This window comes from Aspergillus multicolor (genome assembly GCF_047715735.1).
Source record: "Aspergillus multicolor strain CBS 133.54 unplaced genomic scaffold BDW74scaffold_12, whole genome shotgun sequence".
Classification (NCBI taxonomy): domain Eukaryota; kingdom Fungi; phylum Ascomycota; class Eurotiomycetes; order Eurotiales; family Aspergillaceae; genus Aspergillus; species Aspergillus multicolor.
Genome location: NW_027395963.1, coordinates 554,815 through 572,809, shown reverse-complemented (window position 1 = coordinate 572,809; position 17,995 = coordinate 554,815). Strand labels below are relative to the sequence as shown.

Below are 17,995 nucleotides of genomic sequence, written 5' to 3'. Positions count from 1 at the left end.
GAATTCTCGCTGCGATGCTACCTCACTGCACCCATGGTCCCTGGTCCTCGCTACTCGCTAGAGAGATGTAACCCTGCCAATAGCACACCCCCGATCGGTCCCCAGATTTCATCTCAACAAGCGAACCGCTCGGATACGGCCGACGGTTCTTTTCTCTCTGGTACCGAGTCTACTTAGCTACTGCAGTACTTCTACTGAGTGATTACATGATGCTGACCACGGGGTACATTTTATCGCCAAATCTGCCTAACGTCTTGGCGCGCTGCCACTGGCTTCTCGGCGTCAGTCTTGGCGGGCAAAAGCATTCGGCACCCCCAAAACAAGACACTCCAAGCTGTGACCTGAGCGCTTCTTTTGACTCGTCCATGCACGAAATCCTGCTGAATGGGTGTCCGCTGACTCACTGTCTTTTGTCTCTCGTCTGAATCATGAAAGTGGGATCATGGGCCACGGTTCGCTAGCGCCACTGACAAGAATCGTCGCTTCAGGCTGAACCTTCGACCGTTGACTGGAGCGGCTTTGTGCGGGGGCGCAAGCGAAAACCTTTCTTTGCCCCGGCCAACTCCCCCGGACAAGAGCGACGTCGACAAGCGAGATGTCGCCATCGCCCGTGGAATCCTTTCGCTGCTATAAATCCGGGGTTTAAGCCTGAGGGATTATTATTGTCTTCCTCTATCTAGCCTCCTGCACCCTGAGTCAGCTTACTCTTTAGTCTTTACGCCCCGAAGATTCGCCGTGTGACATTCCAGAACGTGAGAAGAGACCATGCCACGCTAACGTGGCACCCAGCCCGCACCCGCTCATTCGCCGGCTGCTCCGTGCCCAGAGGCGATAATCTCCGTGCCCCACCACTCCAGACTCCAGAGTACCCCGGATAAACATTCTGGCTGCCACACTAGCCCCCAACGGGGTGCGCCCACCACTTCAGGCACTATCCACGACTTCCCACCGGGTTCCTTGATTTACCAGGGTACACCTTGCTCGCGAACCATCTCGAACCATCAGCCCTGGTCTTCGCACGACAACGTTGTATCAACAAGGAGCGGGCGTTAACACGGCATGGGGAAGCAACGAACCCTACCTGACACAGACACGGGCACACAGTTTCAGCCTCCCCGATCTCCTTCGTCCTAAGAGCAACGGCACCTATAGTCCGTGTCTTAAAACCACGAACCCGAAGCCTCTCCACCACTGAACCCAGCCCGAGTCTGCCCGCCCCGATTCCGACCCCGACCTCGTACAAACCCTCAGGTTCACCCGTGTCCTGCAGGCTGCATTAATATCGAAAGTTCGAAACGGGACGGCCGTTGTCCGAACTGTCCGCGACACAGCGGGTTTGGACTCGCTCGCAGTCGGAGACTCGCCGGTGATTTCGCACACGCGCGAGCGGCAGCCCTGCCCGGATCATCGGACACCTGCTCGATCGGCACGTCGCTGGCCAGGGTCTGCGACGAATTCGCTGGTCCTGTGTGACGCCAGCGTGCCCGACCCCGACCCCGACCCTGTTCCCGCGTTCCGTTCGGGTTCTCGTATGATCGCGGTCTCGATTGGCGTGGCCCACGGGGAGACGGGAGAATCAGCGAGGATGGTCTGGTCCTATGAGACAACGAGGCCAGCCCTCACGCCACGATCACGACAAGGTTGTACGTAATAGGGGCAAGGTCGAAGAAGCGAGACCCTTTGTGTCGTGTGATCACCAACGCGCCACTCTACAACAATCGTTGTCTTACAACAGCCAGTACATACGACCACAGGGTGTGGAGAACAGGGCTTCCCGTCCGCTCAGCCGTACTTAAGCCACACGCCGGCTGGTTAGTAGTATGGTGGGTGACCACATGCGAATCCCAGCTGTTGTATGTTTTTGTTTTTACAAGCGCAGCGAGCTTCTATTTTTTTGTATTTGCCGTCCCCTTAATACTATACTGTCGAGGTAATACATACAGAAGCGATAGGGGATCAGCCGCATAGAAGCAAACCGGGTACTGCAGAAAAAGAACATTGAGCTGCCTTACATCATACTTCACAATCATGGATACTAGGTATGAAAACCATTTCTCTGTTCCATCCTCATACATTCACCCCTTGTTGCTTCAATCGATGCAACTCCTTCACTTCCTCATCCACCCCCGCCACCGGTCCTTCAACGAGCAACCCAGGTGCAACCTGCTTAATAGCCAGCGGCGCAACCGGCCCTGCTTTGACTCCAAACTCCACCCTCCAAGCAACAAGCTGAGCAGTCGAGCTCGCGTAAACAATCCGTCCCATACCCGCAAATGCATGCGCTGACGCGCACATCGGGCAGTGCTCGCCCGAGGTGTAGACCGTGGCGGCGGCGCGCTCTTCAGCTGACAAGTTCTTTTGCGCCCATTGCACAAGCGTGAATTCTGGGTGGCGGGTTACGTCGGCCTTGGTGACGACTTGGTTGCGGTCTTCTTTGAGGGTTTCCCCGTCTCCTGAGACGAGGATGGAGCCGAAGGGGGAGTCGCCTGCGTTGAGGGCTTCGCGGGCGAGGCGAACGCAGGAGCGGAGGTGGATTATGTCGGCTGGGGATATCATGCTTATCTTTGACGCTTTTTGGCGCAAATCTGCGTGAGGAGAATGATAAGTGGAATGGGGGTTGACTGTTTCGATGCGGGGTCGGGACAACGTTGAGGGTACTAGTTACAAAACCCCGCATGACAAATTGTATTGGAGTACCATCTTGAGTTTGTTTGACATAAAAATTGAGAGAATGGTCCAGTTCTGGTTACTTGTGCTGGGCGGCGGTCCTCTATCTTTTCTTTTCTGTCTCACAAATATGCCGAGTGCTGGAACTGAAAACTTATTTGCAACGGCTACTGATCCACTACCATCTTCTGACAGGCTCTCATCCGATGTCTGGTTTGTGCTAGCACTCGGTGTTGTTCTTGACTCCTTCGCCGGATAGGAACTTTCAATCGCTCACTGATTCACCATTTTCATTACTTCATCAGCCTACGCCTGATGTGTCTGGCGTCCATAATTTCATTTGGCGTCTTCCTTTCCAAAAGGACAATGATGACAGGAAATACAAAAGAGCTCCCTATCATTTTTTCGGTTTCTTGCATGCTATACCTGCTGGTGGGCTTTGTTATAGATAATGCCCAGAGGCCTAAGAGACCTGGCAGTATAGGGCTACGCCGCCGGACTCTGCAACAATACAGCAATGCCCCATGTCTCTCTGAAGTGTCCTGGACACACGCTTTGATCCTTGCCACAATAACCGGATTGGCTGGGTTTGCGTTGACGGGATTAATACAATTGAAACGCAGAAGAAGGCTTTGAAACAATTCCGCCACGAAGAGGTTGGCTCGCAGACTCTTTTAGATTACCTTCCTGGACCGATCCATGGGGCTTGAAGGTAAAGGCGATTTGGCGAACGGTGATCATGCAAACCTACGAGCAGCCAGTCTGTCAGAAGAAGAAGTACTAGGGAATATTTTTATCTTATTCTTCGCGGGAGTGGGCACGTTGTCAGAGACACTGAAATTTTCCTTTGTCCTTCTTGCAATACATCCAGAAATACAAGATTGGGTCATCGAAGATATAGCGCAGGCCCTTGCACATCAACCAATTGACCCATCAGAGTGGAAGTTCGACATCGTCTTTCCGAGGCTTATTGCACCTCTCTGTGTCATGCTAAGTCCCCAGTCGAATATGCTGAAAAAAGAGTGGCCGAGTGATGGACAGCTCAGTTGCACGGGATGCAAGTGAGAAGATAGCAGGAGTGCCTGTCAAGATAGACGAGATTCTAATAGACGAGATTCTAATAGACGAGATTCTAATAGACGAGATTGTATACCTTCTTGCTTCGGGCTGTAACTCAAACCGATCATCAAACACTTTCTAAGCTATGAATTCAATCTTAGATTTATCCCATCTGGGGATGAGCGGTTACCCAGTATAGTGAGACAGATGTACAGTTACCCCAATACACTATATCACCCAGGTTTTCTACCACCAGTGCGTGGCCGGGATTACGTGGTGAGATCTGACTCGCCAAGCCTGCCACGGGTGAAACGGATGGATGTGAGGCGAGGGAGTGGAGGAAAGCGATATTCAGTTGAAGTGCAGTCACACATATGGATAATGAGTGTTTCCAGACGCGTACACAGATAATAGAGCCCCTACAGACTGTTCAAATCTAAAGAGCCAGGTGCAACATGTAGTCTCCAGATTATCATGAAGAGGCCGTAAGGAGATGTCGAGAGTCTTGAGCGGGAGGTGCAAAATCCCAGCCTTGGAGAGGCCTGCAGGAGAAACAACCTCTTTCATTAGATAATATGGTCCCAGGTGGAGGCTGCAATGTTCTGGGTTTGGTAGCTCTGCAAGCAGAAGAGTGACCAGATCTCGTGCGGAGAGTTGTTTTATTGATTCAAGCTCCAATGTACATGCAACTTCTTGGAGCGCATCCTGAGCCTCATGCTCCGCAATGCATAGACGTGGATGAGGACGATCAGCCGTCCTCTGTCGACGAGGGTGTTCGGAGGGGTTAGCGTAGTGTCGGGCCCACAGCTCCTGCGTAGCGTCGAAGGATTCCAAGAGATACAGGTGATTATAAATTCGCTTCACAAAGGCGGCTAGGTCTTGTCGTCGGGCTACTGCTCGCATGAAGGAAGTGAGTCGGCCATTCCAGGTATAGCCATCCGAGCGCCATGAATCACCATATCCCGGCGTAAACCTATGATACAGCAGTGGTCGAACGTTGTCGCGCAGTTTCCGAGAAACAAGACACAGTGTTGACCGTGATTGAAGCGACTGAGAGTGCCACGAGGGTTGATCAGATACCTGGCGGCCGTTGTAGCATAAATAAACATCAGGGGGTTCAGGAGAGAGTCGTGCTGCAGTCAACGTCCAAATAGCCCAAGATCATGTAGAAGAGCTCGAATGGGAGCTGATCCAGGGCAGCTCGAGCCATCATGCTGGGATTGGTTGCTGTTCATTCAGTTCATTCAGGGGTTTGAAAAATCCAAATAGCCAAGGAAGCCGCCCGCATCTTGGATCCTTGGCAAGGCCATCAGTTACCTATTGGAAAGCCAGCTGGAAGAGCCCGGAGGCATGGTCAATGCTACGGTTGAAAGAAATCTTCTGAGCAGTAAGATCAAAACTCGCCAAGTTTGAAAACCTATTAATACATCGAAACATGATAGTATCAAAATACCTCCTTATCAACCGGTATCTCCTCGCCTTCAAACGTCTCCAATGACCCCAACCATTCCTCCCACCACTCTTCCGACAGCATTGGAGCTCTACAATAAACCCCAACATCTAAATCTTGAAGCAACGCCTCCAACCTCGGCAGCAGCAGCTCAACACACTGATCCTCAATGACATCCATCTCCCTCCGGGTCACAAGACCATGCTCAACATATGTAGCAAGATCACTCTTCACAGCGCCAGCCTCGTATAGCCGGAGAAGAGCCGCATCAACGTTGGCAGCTCGAGCAGCCTCGTATGCCATTCGGTGACCGATCGCCTCCACGAGCGTTTGGCAGAGTGGAAGAATGTATCTGTTGCTCATGGGGCTGCGGAAATCATTCCCGCATTCTTGTAGGAGAGAGGCGGCTTCACGAAGGAGGATGGCCTCATGTTGGGAGAGAAGAGTTGTTGGGTCGAGGGGTGGTGGGATGGAAACTTTACCGCGCAGGATATCGGATGTGAGACCTGATAGAAGATATATGTTAGTATCAAGATGGGAACTGAAGGAGTGTGGAGGTGACGTACGAATGCAAAGCACCGTAATGTCCCCCTCTGCGATCTTGTTTCCCCTCGACTCGAGCTTTAACGCGACTGCTTAGTATGTTAACACTCAGGGAAAAAAGACCTCAACATACCTCAATCCGAGTAAGTATATTATCCTCAAACAGCCCCCTCCACCCAACTTCCTGGCTGAGAATCCGCGCTGAATTGAGACTCTCCGCCGATGCAATAGTCTTGAACAAAATCGCATACGCATGTCTGAGCCTATTGTCCACTCTAGTATCCATGAATCGCCCAATGGACCATGCCGCGTACTCGGTCAACACTGAACCCTGTGCGATAGTATGGAAAATTGGAAGTTGCTGCGTGCGGAATTGAATGATTGGCGTTCCCTTCCGTGTTGCAGTTTCTCCGACCTTGCGTTTTAGGGCGTACGAACCGGCTATCCAGGCACTTGATTTCAGAGCTGGAATTGCGCACATAGATAGGGAGAGAGTGCCGATGGTGCAACGCCAGATAAGGTTTGAGAAGTATTCGGGATCTGTGCCTGCGGGGTGGATGGCCTCGCCGAGAAGCGCGGTTTTCGGGAGCTGGACGTGGTTGAAGGTGGTTATGGCGTGGTCGAGGTAGCTGGATCCGGCGCGGTTTGGGAGGAGCCTGGGAAAAATGGGTATCAGTGACTGTTTTTGAGGGAAACGACGGAGAGGTCTCTTACTTGGCTGTTATTCTAGGTGCCATGTGCTTTCCATCATTGAGTTGAACGATAAATCCGCGAATTCCGTGGTCTGTGCCGTCGATTTGCAGCCGAGCGAACACGATAGCAATTTTCTCGATTCCACTGATCGGTGTAGCCACTGGCATCGACTTTGCGGCATCTGGTGTGGGTGTATGCAGATCGAATCCGCCGCTAGGGAGCACCGTGGCAACTGTTTGGATGTTCCTCGCGTCAAGACCGTGGCCGAGCTCTGTGAGCATGTAGATTCCGCTGTTTAAATGTTGTTAGCCTAGAGGCGTCAAGATTGTGAGTGAATACTAACGAAACGTCAAACGCCATGAGACGCTGAAGCAGCGGAATAAGATACGGTTGTCGCTTGGCATACGGGGCGATAGTGCCCACAACGAGATTGTACTGGGATCCAATTAGGATCATGGCGCCCCCCATGCGGATGCTGATCGGGTCGGCGTAAAGTTTCCAGAATCTGGGGGACAAGGTGACAACATCTTCGACAGTTAATCCTGGGTATATTTTATTAGCTTTCGGGCCAGCTGCTGGGTCAGACACTCCTACCGTGTGCCTGGCAGATGGCCTTGGCCTGTTGGTAGTTGGCTCTGATGGTATCGTCGGGGTTGGCTCTGCTGTGCGTTGAAGACAAGATAGGCACTTGGGCCAATTCAAGCGATTCGGCGGATGGTCGCCAGAAGTCGCCATCCACGCTCTTGAAGGTAGATACTGGCATCTTGCTTGAAGCAGTGAAGTGAAAAGGCTGCCCCTTCTGAAGATTCCGAGGCCAAGAATGAGTTCTGACATTTTATACCTGTCGTGGTGGCACGACTCGAGTGTTGGGATAGGGAGTAATAGTAATCAAAAAAGGGAGATGTATGCCTGACCAATCGTATACAATGATCAATATCAGCAAATATATCTTTCATCGCAACCATACCTGAGACATGAGGGAGTGCTGCTATTGTTAGGTTGATAGATAAGTATGTAGCGCAAGATCATATGAAGTATATGATAATCATCAATCCAGAAAGGATTAGCTGCTCCACCTCATCAAAGTGAAGGCACTTTTATGTAGCCGAATAGCCCGGATCTTTTGATATTGTTTGAGACTTTGGCGAGAGAGCCAATCACATGGCATACCCAAGTGGGACTGTGGCTGTATCGATGAGTAATCGCTTATTACCGTTAGTTAAGATTGGTAACCTGAGAGGTGACCTCAGCCCTCAGCTCACCTGCATTATCGTCAAGGGGAAGAGCCTTTGAGAATGAGAGCCGCTACTCGAAAACGGTCCAGGACAGGATGTCGAACATGCCGGTAAGTCTCCTTCCTGTAAGCCTGGCCATACTTCCGCTGACCTGTGTACAGTGCACGCCACATCAAGTGCGATGAAACCCCCGTCGCATGTCGCAACTGCTCATCGTCTGGCCGACAGTGCGATGGATATGACGCTCAAAGACTACCTCCAAAGCTAAAGACACTGCTGAAGCGTACCACGAATTCATATATTAGCGCCAGTGGGCTGGTTGTCGGGCATGACTGGCCAATGACCTCTGACGAGCGGCGCTGCATTTCGTATTTCCAATTCCACACTGTTCCCACGCTACTAGAGTTCTTTGACTCGACACTCTGGCAAAAGCTTGTTCTCCAGCTAAGCCGCTCTGAGCCCCCTGTCTATCATGCTATTGTCGCCCTCAGCGCGATTCATCACAACTCTGAGGCAAACGGCATGCCACTGGCAACACCTGTCAATAGGTCACAGAACCCCTGGCATCAGTTCGCACAAGATCAACTCGCCCGTTCGATCAACCTTTTAAACCAGCGCCGTACCTCGCAAGATCCACGTCTCCGTGAGGTAATTCTGGTCTGTTGCTTGCTATTTGTGCTTGCAGACCTCCTGCGTGGCCTGTATGAAAATGCTTTTGCTCATCTTCGCAGCGGCCTCCGCATCGTCAAAGACCTCCCAACCACCTCGGGGGTGGAACCTTCCTTATGCCAGACTCTAGATAAAGAGTGCATCATCGCGGCGTTTGCTCATTTAGACATCCTCGCCGCACACTACGATCGCACCTTTCCCATCCTCCGCGTCAACGACCGCATGCCATTACCCTCAGCTCCCGAACCCTTTTCCACGCTCGCCGAAGCACGAATCGCCTTCAACGCCCTCCTAGGCGTCTCTTATAAGTTCAGCGCCCCGTGCATGGGTATGACAGAGGAGCAAGTTATGGAACACTATGTTACACTCCAAGCTCGACAGCATGAAGTCTGGTGGCAAATGAACGAATTTGCCCAGTCCTTCCAACAGTTCTACACCAGCGCCTACGAAACCTTAACCCCTAAAGAGCAGCGCGGAGCAGATATCATAAACCTCCACCTCGTCAGCCTCCCCGTATGTCTACAGTCCTGCCTGCTAGGCAAGAACTACGCCGCCCTAGCACACTACACTGCGGATCTCAAGAAAGTGTGCACCCTCACAGAACAAATCATGGAAAAGTTCCCTGAGCGGCCGTCCTTCACCGTGGAGGCAGGCGTTCTCCCCCCGCTGTATCTGGCCGCCATCCTCTGCGTCGATTGCGGTACTCGGTGGCGTGCGATCGGGTTGCTAAGATCCTGGCCGCACCGCGAGGGGCCGTTTGACTCAAACTGGTTGGCTTCGTTGGCTGAAGAGGCGCTGCGGCTGGATCTTCTCGCGCAGTGTGCTTCCGAGCGTGGATTCGGGGAGTCAACGTTCGTTGTAAAAGGGGAGCCGATCTCGGCCCATGCCATGCTGGAGAAATTAACAAAGATCCGACGGGAAAAGATAAAGATGTTGCTTCGAACGAAACGCCTCGATTGGGTGCCGGATGAGGAGGAGGAGGGGGAGTGGGATCCGCTGGATGCGGTTGGGCCGGTGAAGGGGATGGCGAGCTGGTCGTGTATTCGGGCGTTTCGGGCTGCCACTTCCGCTCCGGCTTCATAGTGGTTGATTCATTTGTGTGCTTTGCTGTGGTCTGAGTCTATTGATCTATCCCATGTACATGTGTGATTCTGAATGCTTAGCGATGATCTTGATTGAAGCGAATTATATATATACATTCCATGTCTTTTCCCATGTTTGTGCAAGGTTCTCGTCGTAGAAGAAGCGACGCAATATCTTTCTGATATCTTCCCAGCGCCACAAGCCGCAATCAGGAATTAGGGGATAGAGTAGCCTTCTCAAAATCTGCTTCTGCACGCGCTGTGGCGGAACCTCAGGATCCGGCGCGGTACAGATCACAACAAAGAGCCATATCAGGCAGTCAGCTAGGGATCGATCGGCTTGTACTCGCCAAGAATCCCTGCATAAGAAGGTAAGAAGCATCTCTGCGCGCCTGTTTGTCTGTCTGTACATTCTAGATGCCGGGTGGTGGGCCATGGCGCTGCTGTCGCTTGCAAGACAGGAGAGGCCGATAAACACGCAATTATCAATCTCGGTCAATAATGAGGTGGGGATTGAAGGGCGCCACATTGGGGTTTCACTGCGGTGGCAGTGGTGGACGTATTTCTGCCGCCAGCAGGAGAAGGAACCAAGGACCGCAATCATGCTCGGTGACAGATAATGTGCTTGAATGAGGTCTATAAAGCCCGGCGGGAGATTTAGATGTGGGTTTGCATGCAATGTGAAGCTCGGTCCCAGGCCGTGATTAGGTGAATAGCCAACAGAAAATATGGGTTCGTGCCACAATAAGAGGCTGCGAGCCATAAGAGCCGAAAATTTCACGGCCTCACTCATAGCTGGTGCCGACTGTCCGATACAGTCGTAGCCACCTATTGCATGTATGGTTGCACGAAGGCCCATAGCGTGCGCTCTGCTGTACTCGGTATTCTCAAGATAGTCGTCAATCGGGATTAAAAGGGACAACGCATAGATGAGCACGTCATCGACAACGCGAGAAGACAGCCTTTCGTGCAAATGATCTAGAACTCTCTTGCGGTAATATAGAGACGCTCTATGGACTGCATCAGACGGGTACTGATGCATCAAGCAACACAAAGCAAACCCAATTAGGCCATACTGGACCACTTCGTAATGTGCCGACCAGGAAAGCAGAGTGGACGCGTATACTTCGGCGCTCGCAGGGTCGTGGCCTAGTACCAGGGAGTCAGTTTGACAAATCACGTCAAAATCTGGTGATGATATGGTCATTAGCAAGACCTATAGAAGATATGAGGTGGCAACACACAATACGACAGCGCCCATGATCCAAGTGGCTCGTCTAGGCTGCGCTGGATATGGCCTGTTCGGGCGATATTGCCACCGGCTCGTGCAATTGAACTCATTCCCAGTCCGCCATTGTATCTCAGCTTTTCCGATCGATGCCATGCTTGATCGTGGGTTGTATCCAACCAATGCGCAATGAACTCCGCGTTATAGCCTGGAGGCGTTATGCTCCGCCGTCTCTGGACGGCTTTCGCCGCCACAAAAGTGTTGATTACTCGACGAGTTCTTCTTCTGTCGCGATCAGATATGTGGTATGGTATGAACATGGCTTCTCGGAGGACTCAATAACTTCGAATTTATGATTTCTAAACGTGGGGTATTTCAGGGTTATAGAGGTATATCCCTCGGAAATGCCTAGAAGTATTCCGGAAGAGAGAGATGATGAACAAGAGCGCTGATTGGCCAAGCCGCGTAAGTTTATTTTTGACATCGCGGACCCACCAACTGGTCCTGGGGTCTTGCCGATCGCTTGCTGCCATCTAATAGGTGGTATCGCCAAATTCATGGGATCTTTCTCGCCTTCACATAAGATTATGACAAGCTTTTGCCATGCTCGGCAGTATAAAGCACAGGCAAGCCCTGCGCTCTCCGTACTTGCCCACAGTTTGGATTTATACTACACAACCCGTCTTGTACACATTCACCATGTCGAACTTCAAACCCCTCCTTCCGCCACAAACGCTTCCGGGTAAAGGCTCGAAGAGTCCAGTCCGCATCCCAATAAAACCTCCATCTATCTCCGCCATGATCCGAGAGACCATGACCCTCTCCACCTGGCTTCTCATCGGTGCCGTACTCCAAGGCCTAGCCATCCGCCTCTTCGGACTCGTCACCCTGTTCCCAACAGCATCAATAGTCCTCTACCGAGTACTCGATCACCTCCTCATGACCTTCAACATCACCCACAACAGATACATGAGCGACGTCCTGCGCACAAAAGTCTCCGGCCAATACCCCCAGTCCAACGGCGAATTCACCGCCACCCCAGCAGCCGAATCAATCGTCGTCTTCCACCTCGGCGCACGCAGCAATCATCCCCTCGGCATCCTCGCCCCCGGCATGCTCGAGCTCACAAAACAAGTCAAGGAAATGGTCGACATCATGACGGGTGATATCGAGAGATATGGTGTTCTAGGGCTCTCTCAATACATAAAGGTTGAAGATGCTGCCGGGAATGAATCAATGTTCCTCTTCTACCTACGGGACTATGAGTCGCTGCATCGATTCGCGCATGACGAGATCCATATGAAGGGGTTGGCGTGGTGGGCGCGCATTGTGAAAGACCATCCACATATTGCCATTTTTCATGAGACTTATGTGGTGCCGAAGGGTGCGTGGGAGAATATTTATATTAATTCCGCGCCTACGGGGATGGGGGATACTTGGTTTCCGGTGAGAGAGGGGGAGAAAGAGGGAGTGAGGCAAGGGGGTATTACGGGGCTTGTGAGGAGTGCGGTTGATGCTAGGGGTGGAGTGTTGAGGTCTGCGTCGAAGAGGTTGCAGATGAAGTGGTTGGAGGAGGCGGAGGAGATACAGGGAGAGCTTTATGATCAGACTTTTGTTGATTGATGGTTAAGTGCAATCCTATTGTTGCTATAGTCGCTGACATAGTTGCGAACGGGTGTTTTACAAGAGTGAAAGAAGAAAGACATGAAGCGAAAAGCCAACTTTATCATTACTATCACAGTTCTTCAATCTATCAAACAGAAAACCAAACATTGATATAAAGATAAAGACAAAGGCTGCACATCTATCATGCATCACATCGCTAATGCCACCATGCCATAAGAATCAAACAAGTCAGAAAGAAAAGACAGCAGAATCGAAGCAATAGGCAAATCAGAGCAGCTCGCTAACATCCCTCTTCGCATTCTTGGACAGCCCACACTTGGCCAAACAAGCCTCGATACCGAGCACAATGTTGGCGGGGATCATCTCGCGGAAGCTCTCAAGGTCCTGGCCGTTGAGCGTGTGGATCCCACCGAGAGTAGCCTGAACAACATCCTTGCGCAAGGAGAAGAAGCTCCGCGCAACCTGTGAGACACCAGGGTCGGCGTTGTTGAAGCCTGCAACAAAGACAGTGTCCTCGCAGTTAGAGTTAAATTCCTGGTGGATCGCGCCCTGAGGGAAGACAGCCATCTGGTAGAGGGGCATCGTGTTCTCGATAGGCGCGGCGCCGTTCTCAAGGACGGAGTTTGTCACCAGGCGGCCCTTGACGACAACATTGAGTTCGGTAGCACGGTTGCGGACGGGCGCGGTGTTCATCCCGCAGGGGCCGAGGAAGCGAGCTGACAGGGTATCATTTCTTCTTGAGCTGTCGAAAACAACACGTGCGCTTGGAGGCCGAAGCAAGGGTTCGGGTCCGAGGGTCTCGAGACTGGGGAAGGCCCTAGACACTGCTCCAGGACCGAGTACCTCTGTGCCGCTGACAGCTAGCAAGCCCAAGCTTGATCCTATGCCTGCCGGTAGACTTGGGGGCTAATCCTGCAACTCAGGCTGATTCTTCGACATTAAGCTAATTATATGGATGTATTTTTCCTGGCTCCAAACGTAAGGCTGGGGTGATCGGGCTGGGATGAAACGTTCTGAAGAGCCACCTGAGCTATGGGGTTATTCATCGATGCCTACCGTCTCTTTCGGAAAATTTCCATGTCATCAAATTCAGGTTGGTCGGGCTCATATTCTGATAATAAAAGAGAATTGTAATGGTCGCTACAACTCCATCTAATCCATCTCCACACCCAGATGGGGGGATGGATTCTTAGGCCGCCAGACCATGGCATGAGCGTACATCTGAGCGGAGCATTCAGCTCACCATGGTTGTCAAAGCAGTCCCCATAGTCTGACGCTTGAGTAATCAAGGCGCGATGGATTAGTTTCAGCCCGCGTAATTCGCATTTGGATGATGAAGTCAACTTAAGATCGAATGAACTGTAGGTCTAGAAATTTGTATCCAGCAGGCGTCAGCCTCGGCGGGTCAGTCGGAGAGTTGTCATGCGGGTAGAAACGTTATTCATCAGTGTGGAGAGAAAGGCTTCCTTCTCACACTCTCGAAAACAAAAAGTGATCCAGTCTTTCAGATTAGGCACTCCTAGTATTAACATAACTGCCTATTCACAAACGTCCTCAAGGAAACAAACCCCGGCCCTAACACCTTATCCGCCGGCCCAGCCCAATCTTCTACAACACCCTTACTGTTTGTGACCCTTGATAACGCTTGCAGAATTGTAACCAGGAAAATAACATCCGACGTAAGACTGAAACAGGGCTCAAAGCAGCTCTGGAGCATGGAGGGAACACTTAAACATATTTCCCTGCACATGTCTTCCAGGACCTGACGTGAAACTTTTTCTTGGTGCAGTGATATGTGGGTATAGTCGAGCATGACCCTATGTGTCAAGACCCGGCACAACCGATAATACCCCAAGAGTCTGGAAACCCAGTTGCTAGCTTCGTCGTAAGGGGCGCTTGTCCAAAGGGGTGGGAGTCGACTTTCCCAGTTGAGGAGGTCTGCGCTGAGTTTATTCAATGCTGCGGTTATGTCCGTGGGACGTTGATCGCCAGACCGGAACATCTTCGCTTCGAGGTATAGGTTTATAACATCGCTTAGAAGAATGAACAGCTCAATAACAAGCGAGACGTCGGCAGACATAGCTGGCAGTGTAAGCGAGGTGGCGAATCTGACTACATGTGGAGGAACGAGCTGCTCGCTGATAAGACACCCCATTGCCTTGCCATTGTTAGTTAGGCCACTGTCTAATCGAAGAGTGCAGAGTATACATACAACAGTAAACAGAATTTGCAAGCGCCCTGTAAGGCTCGTACCGAAAACAGACTCATGACTCGGTATAAGCTCGACACGCATTAGGGCAGCTGTGCCATGAATATGCCGGAGCCATGAGTACGCCGCATCCGGACCCTGAGATGTCATCATCTAGAACTGGTAAGCCACTGCGTTCTGTGCAGCAACAAGCTTCCGGTGCTTAAGAACTTACCTCAAATATTGACAAATTAAAGCTTGCCGTCGTTGTCGCCCCGTTCAACAGCTCCTGTGGGTCATGCATAGCCTGGGCCATAAGCTTCAACGCCGCGGAATACTTTCTCCTCGCTAGCTGCATCATATGCGGGTCCTGACGGACGAAAGCAAGCGCCGCCAACCCGACAGATGTCACGCTCGCCATTCCCGTTGACGAGCCCGCTAGATACGCCCCGTGGAAACAGTCGGGCTTGTTCCGTGTGATATTAAAGTTCAAGAGGTAATATTTCCAGGCCATATCTTCCACTTCGACAGTCGGGCTGATTAAAGAAGGTGATGGTGATGGCGGTGGAGGGAAGACGCTGTGGTCGGCGGATGCGATTGATTTATCTTGGCAGACTATACGCGCTATTTTTGCGGTCTCGTTCTGAAAGAGGAGGTCTAGCGGCATTCTATAACCTGAGCAGGATAAGCCTGCTCTTGCGCATTGTGAACATCGCGGGCGGAGTTGATTGCACTGGGGCTGTTAGTGGCATTAGTTTAAGACAGACGGGAGAATGTGAACCTACCTTAATTCGTCGGCGGCGGCAGTGCTTGCAGCCTGGACTTCCTCGATTACGGCTGGCCATATTCGTATGCGTAACTGAAGGGCAGAAAAGGTCAAGAGGCTCGTCGTTTAGCTTATATCTGGGCATGGCTGTCAGCGACCCCACCCACTAGACTTGAGATCGAGTTTGGACAATCTGAAATGCTATTGGTTGACAAGACATTTCAGACCTAAAAGACGCTAATCCACGAGTAACTTTCCTGTTCGGGTATAGTTTCACCTGCGCTGATGCGCATATCCAAACATGGATCTATGAGGCTTGTCCGCGTCATTTGTCTAGGAAACTGTCTATATAATGCACCTCTTCCCACCGGAAATATTTGTGAAAATAGCCAACCCATTGAGCTATCCAGCCAAAAACGCTCTCAACATGACTAGGTTTCAGAAAGTCGCTCTTCTCGGGGTAAGTCCTTCCCCTACCCTTACCTTACCCATAACTCACACCAAGCAGAAGGGCACCCTAGGAACACTCCTTCTAGACGAACTCCTCGAAGCCAACTTTACCGTCACTATCCTCACCCGTGCCAATCCAACAAATACCACCCTCCAACCAAACGTCACTCTCAAACAAGTCGACTACTCCTCAACCGACTCTCTAGAATCCGCCCTCGCAGGCCACGACATCGTAATCTCAACCCTAACACCAACCGCAATCCCTCTCCAAAAGCCCGCTATTGACGCTAGCATCGCCGTTGGCGTAAAGCGCTTTATCCCAGCCGACTACGGCGCCATATCCTCCGACCCTGCGGCGCAAAAGCTCCCCTTCAACGCGGCCGCGGTCGGCATCCAAAACTATCTCCGCGAGCGGGAAAGCCAGATCGAACATACAATTTTCGCCACCGGCGCGTTTCTAGACCGGGTATTTACAATGCCGGTCGCTGTGGACTTCACGAATCGCGCTGTCAGGCTTTATGATGACGGTCGGCATGGGTTTAGTGTCAGTCGCGCGGAAACTGTAGCTCGGGCTATTGTTCGGGCGATACAGAGGCCAGAGGAGACGAAGAACCGGGTTGTGCGTGCTCATGATGCTGTGCTTACGCAGCGCGAGGTTTATGATCTGGCAAGGAAGTGGATTGGCCCGGAGGGGTGGACTGAAGTGCATGTTAACGCGCAGGAACAGTTGGATGGTGCTCTTGCTAAGATGCAGGAGGGGTTTGATCCAGCGCTTCTGCCTGGAATGTTTGTTGCGGCGTTGTTTAGTGGGGAGTTTTATGCTGCGTATAGAAAGGAGGATCTGGATAATGATCTTTTGGGCTTGGAGGTTATGGGTAGAGAGGAGGTTGAAGCGTTTGGATTAGCACTGGTGAACAGATATCAGAGAAATTACTAGTTCTCTTAGTGTATTCCATCTGATAGATACTTTCGTTCCTCGACGCCGTAATGGTAATGGTGGACTGTGCACTAGAACCTCAAGTCGCACTGCTAGAAGGAATGCATTCGTTGCAGCTTGGAGTTTCCGCCCTCAACTGAAATCCCCTTACAAGTCTAGGGGTATCTCTGACCGTATTTGATAACGAGATGTCAATGGCCATAGAAGGTCTCCTACTTATAGAGATCTCTCGACCGGGTCAAACACATCAACATAACCACCATTCCCGCCCCACAGATGAGGCAGGACTTCGAACTATTGGTCCAGACATCACATGCCACAAATACAATCAAACTCCATTTCCAGATGTAACATCAAACTGCAACAATTCCGCCGGCGCCGGATTCCACAATATCACCGAGTCAAACGTCATATCGCTATTCAAATCCGGATCCAAGAACCCATTCACAGGCGCCGACGTGGACAGCCGTTCCTGGAATAACCCATCCGATGTGGCCTGTAAATGACTGCGCAAGCTTGCAGGAACCTCACTCCCGACTCCGCCAGCCGTACTAGCACTCACTGTCTCACTTCGAGTGTCATAAGTATAACTCGATGCTGACACGGGGAGTGGTTGTGGGATGGGACGGTGTATAGATGTTCGCGACGACCACGGCCTCGTAGTTGAAATGATACTTGGATAACGACCGTATTCGTTTCTATCATAGTCTCGTCTCTGACAGTTTCAGCATCTGGGGGATTTTGGTGACGGATTAGCAGTTTTCGTTGATGCTCTTGTTCCCTGGAGCGGGTGTACATGTCTGTCAGGGCTGTGCAGAGACGGGCTAAGCTCATGATTGCCATGTTTCCTTCCGCGAGATTTTTGAGGAGGCTTGTGATGTCCTGGAGGAGCTCAACGTCGACGGGATCGGCGACGTTGACGATGTGGTTGAAGAGGAGGTAAACTGGGCGGAGGGTGAAAAGGGGGACGACCCTAGTATAGAAGACCACGGTTAGTACGTGCATTTCTGCGTGGGTGACTGGTTGTAAAGATATACCATGGCAGTGCAATGGAATATAGATCCAAGTTCTTGCAAGAACCAGCTTGCTGTAGCATGGTCCTTAGCGTTGAGAGAAAAACTCTGGCCAGCATGACACATTCCTGGCGTGCTTCAGGTACAACGCCGGCGCGTAGGCGGGTAATAGAAAGCATTGTGGAGAGGAAAGCGAACTGGACACTTTGCCACTCAAATAGGAGGAATTCTTCATTGCTGTGGAATGCGGGATGGCGGTGTTGCGTAGTGGTTCGTCCGGGTAATTCCTCTCGTTGGGATAAGAGCGAGGAAAAGGGGGTGTACCTCTTCAATCCTATCCCTGATTCTATTCATTTGTGGCCTCAGTGCCATGATTTCATTGAGGTCGT

At 51.4% G+C, this 17,995-nt stretch overlaps 7 protein-coding genes across 7 annotated transcripts; 3 read left to right on the top strand and 4 right to left on the bottom strand.

The window, feature by feature from the left end:
- Positions 1-2,067: 2,067 nt before the first annotated feature.
- Positions 2,068-2,556, bottom strand: BDW74DRAFT_178234 (nucleoside deaminase; the record flags this gene model as incomplete). The annotated part of the gene is made up of 1 exon (XM_073729153.1): positions 2,068-2,556. The coding sequence occupies one exon, from the start codon at positions 2,554-2,556 to the stop codon at positions 2,068-2,070; it is 489 nt and encodes a 162-aa protein (XP_073583958.1).
- Positions 2,557-4,070: 1,514 nt separating this feature from the next.
- Positions 4,071-4,922, bottom strand: BDW74DRAFT_153271 (uncharacterized protein). The gene has a single exon (XM_073724490.1). It carries the CDS (start codon positions 4,627-4,629, stop codon positions 4,093-4,095), a length of 537 nt encoding a protein of 178 aa, XP_073583957.1. The 5' UTR covers positions 4,630-4,922; the 3' UTR covers positions 4,071-4,092.
- Positions 4,923-5,136: 214 nt separating this feature from the next.
- Positions 5,137-7,175, bottom strand: BDW74DRAFT_185281 (uncharacterized protein; the record flags this gene model as incomplete). The annotated part of the gene is made up of 7 exons (XM_073731017.1): positions 5,137-5,682; positions 5,743-5,797; positions 5,853-6,375; positions 6,434-6,703; positions 6,756-6,778; positions 6,819-6,917; positions 6,999-7,175. 7 exons carry the CDS (start codon positions 7,173-7,175, stop codon positions 5,171-5,173), a joined length of 1,659 nt encoding a protein of 552 aa, XP_073583956.1. The 3' UTR covers positions 5,137-5,170.
- Positions 7,176-7,577: 402 nt separating this feature from the next.
- On the top strand, positions 7,578-9,517 carry BDW74DRAFT_153267 (Zn(II)2Cys6 transcription factor). The gene is made up of 2 exons (XM_073724489.1): positions 7,578-7,757; positions 7,809-9,517. The coding sequence occupies exons 1-2, from the start codon at positions 7,708-7,710 to the stop codon at positions 9,397-9,399; spliced, it is 1,641 nt and encodes a 546-aa protein (XP_073583955.1). The 5' UTR covers positions 7,578-7,707; the 3' UTR covers positions 9,400-9,517.
- A 1,808-nt stretch (positions 9,518-11,325) lies between these two features.
- BDW74DRAFT_178231 (DUF4188 domain-containing protein) lies at positions 11,326-12,249 on the top strand (the record flags this gene model as incomplete). Its single annotated transcript, XM_073729152.1, has 1 exon — positions 11,326-12,249. One exon carries the CDS (start codon positions 11,326-11,328, stop codon positions 12,247-12,249), a length of 924 nt encoding a protein of 307 aa, XP_073583954.1.
- Positions 12,250-12,519: 270 nt separating this feature from the next.
- BDW74DRAFT_178230 (uncharacterized protein) lies at positions 12,520-15,107 on the bottom strand (the record flags this gene model as incomplete). The annotated part of the gene is made up of 4 exons (XM_073729151.1): positions 12,520-13,105; positions 14,103-14,410; positions 14,465-14,614; positions 14,676-15,107. 4 exons carry the CDS (start codon positions 15,105-15,107, stop codon positions 12,520-12,522), a joined length of 1,476 nt encoding a protein of 491 aa, XP_073583953.1.
- Positions 15,108-15,626: 519 nt separating this feature from the next.
- On the top strand, positions 15,627-16,593 carry BDW74DRAFT_185273 (aromatic alcohol reductase; the record flags this gene model as incomplete). Its single annotated transcript, XM_073731016.1, has 2 exons — positions 15,627-15,666; positions 15,715-16,593. The coding sequence occupies exons 1-2, from the start codon at positions 15,634-15,636 to the stop codon at positions 16,591-16,593; spliced, it is 912 nt and encodes a 303-aa protein (XP_073583952.1). The 5' UTR covers positions 15,627-15,633.
- Positions 16,594-17,995: the final 1,402 nt, after the last annotated feature.

Excerpts from the sequence above, each read along its gene's own strand:
- BDW74DRAFT_153271 (XM_073724490.1), bottom strand. The coding sequence starts at position 4,629 with ATGCGAGCAGTAGCCCGACGACAAGACCTAGCCGCCTTTGTGAAGCGA.
- BDW74DRAFT_153267 (XM_073724489.1), top strand. The coding sequence starts at position 7,708 with ATGAGAGCCGCTACTCGAAAACGGTCCAGGACAGGATGTCGAACATGC. Across the intron at positions 7,758-7,808 it reads ACAGGATGTCGAACATGCCG|TGCACGCCACATCAAGTGCG; the intron begins GTAAGTCTCCTT and ends ACCTGTGTACAG.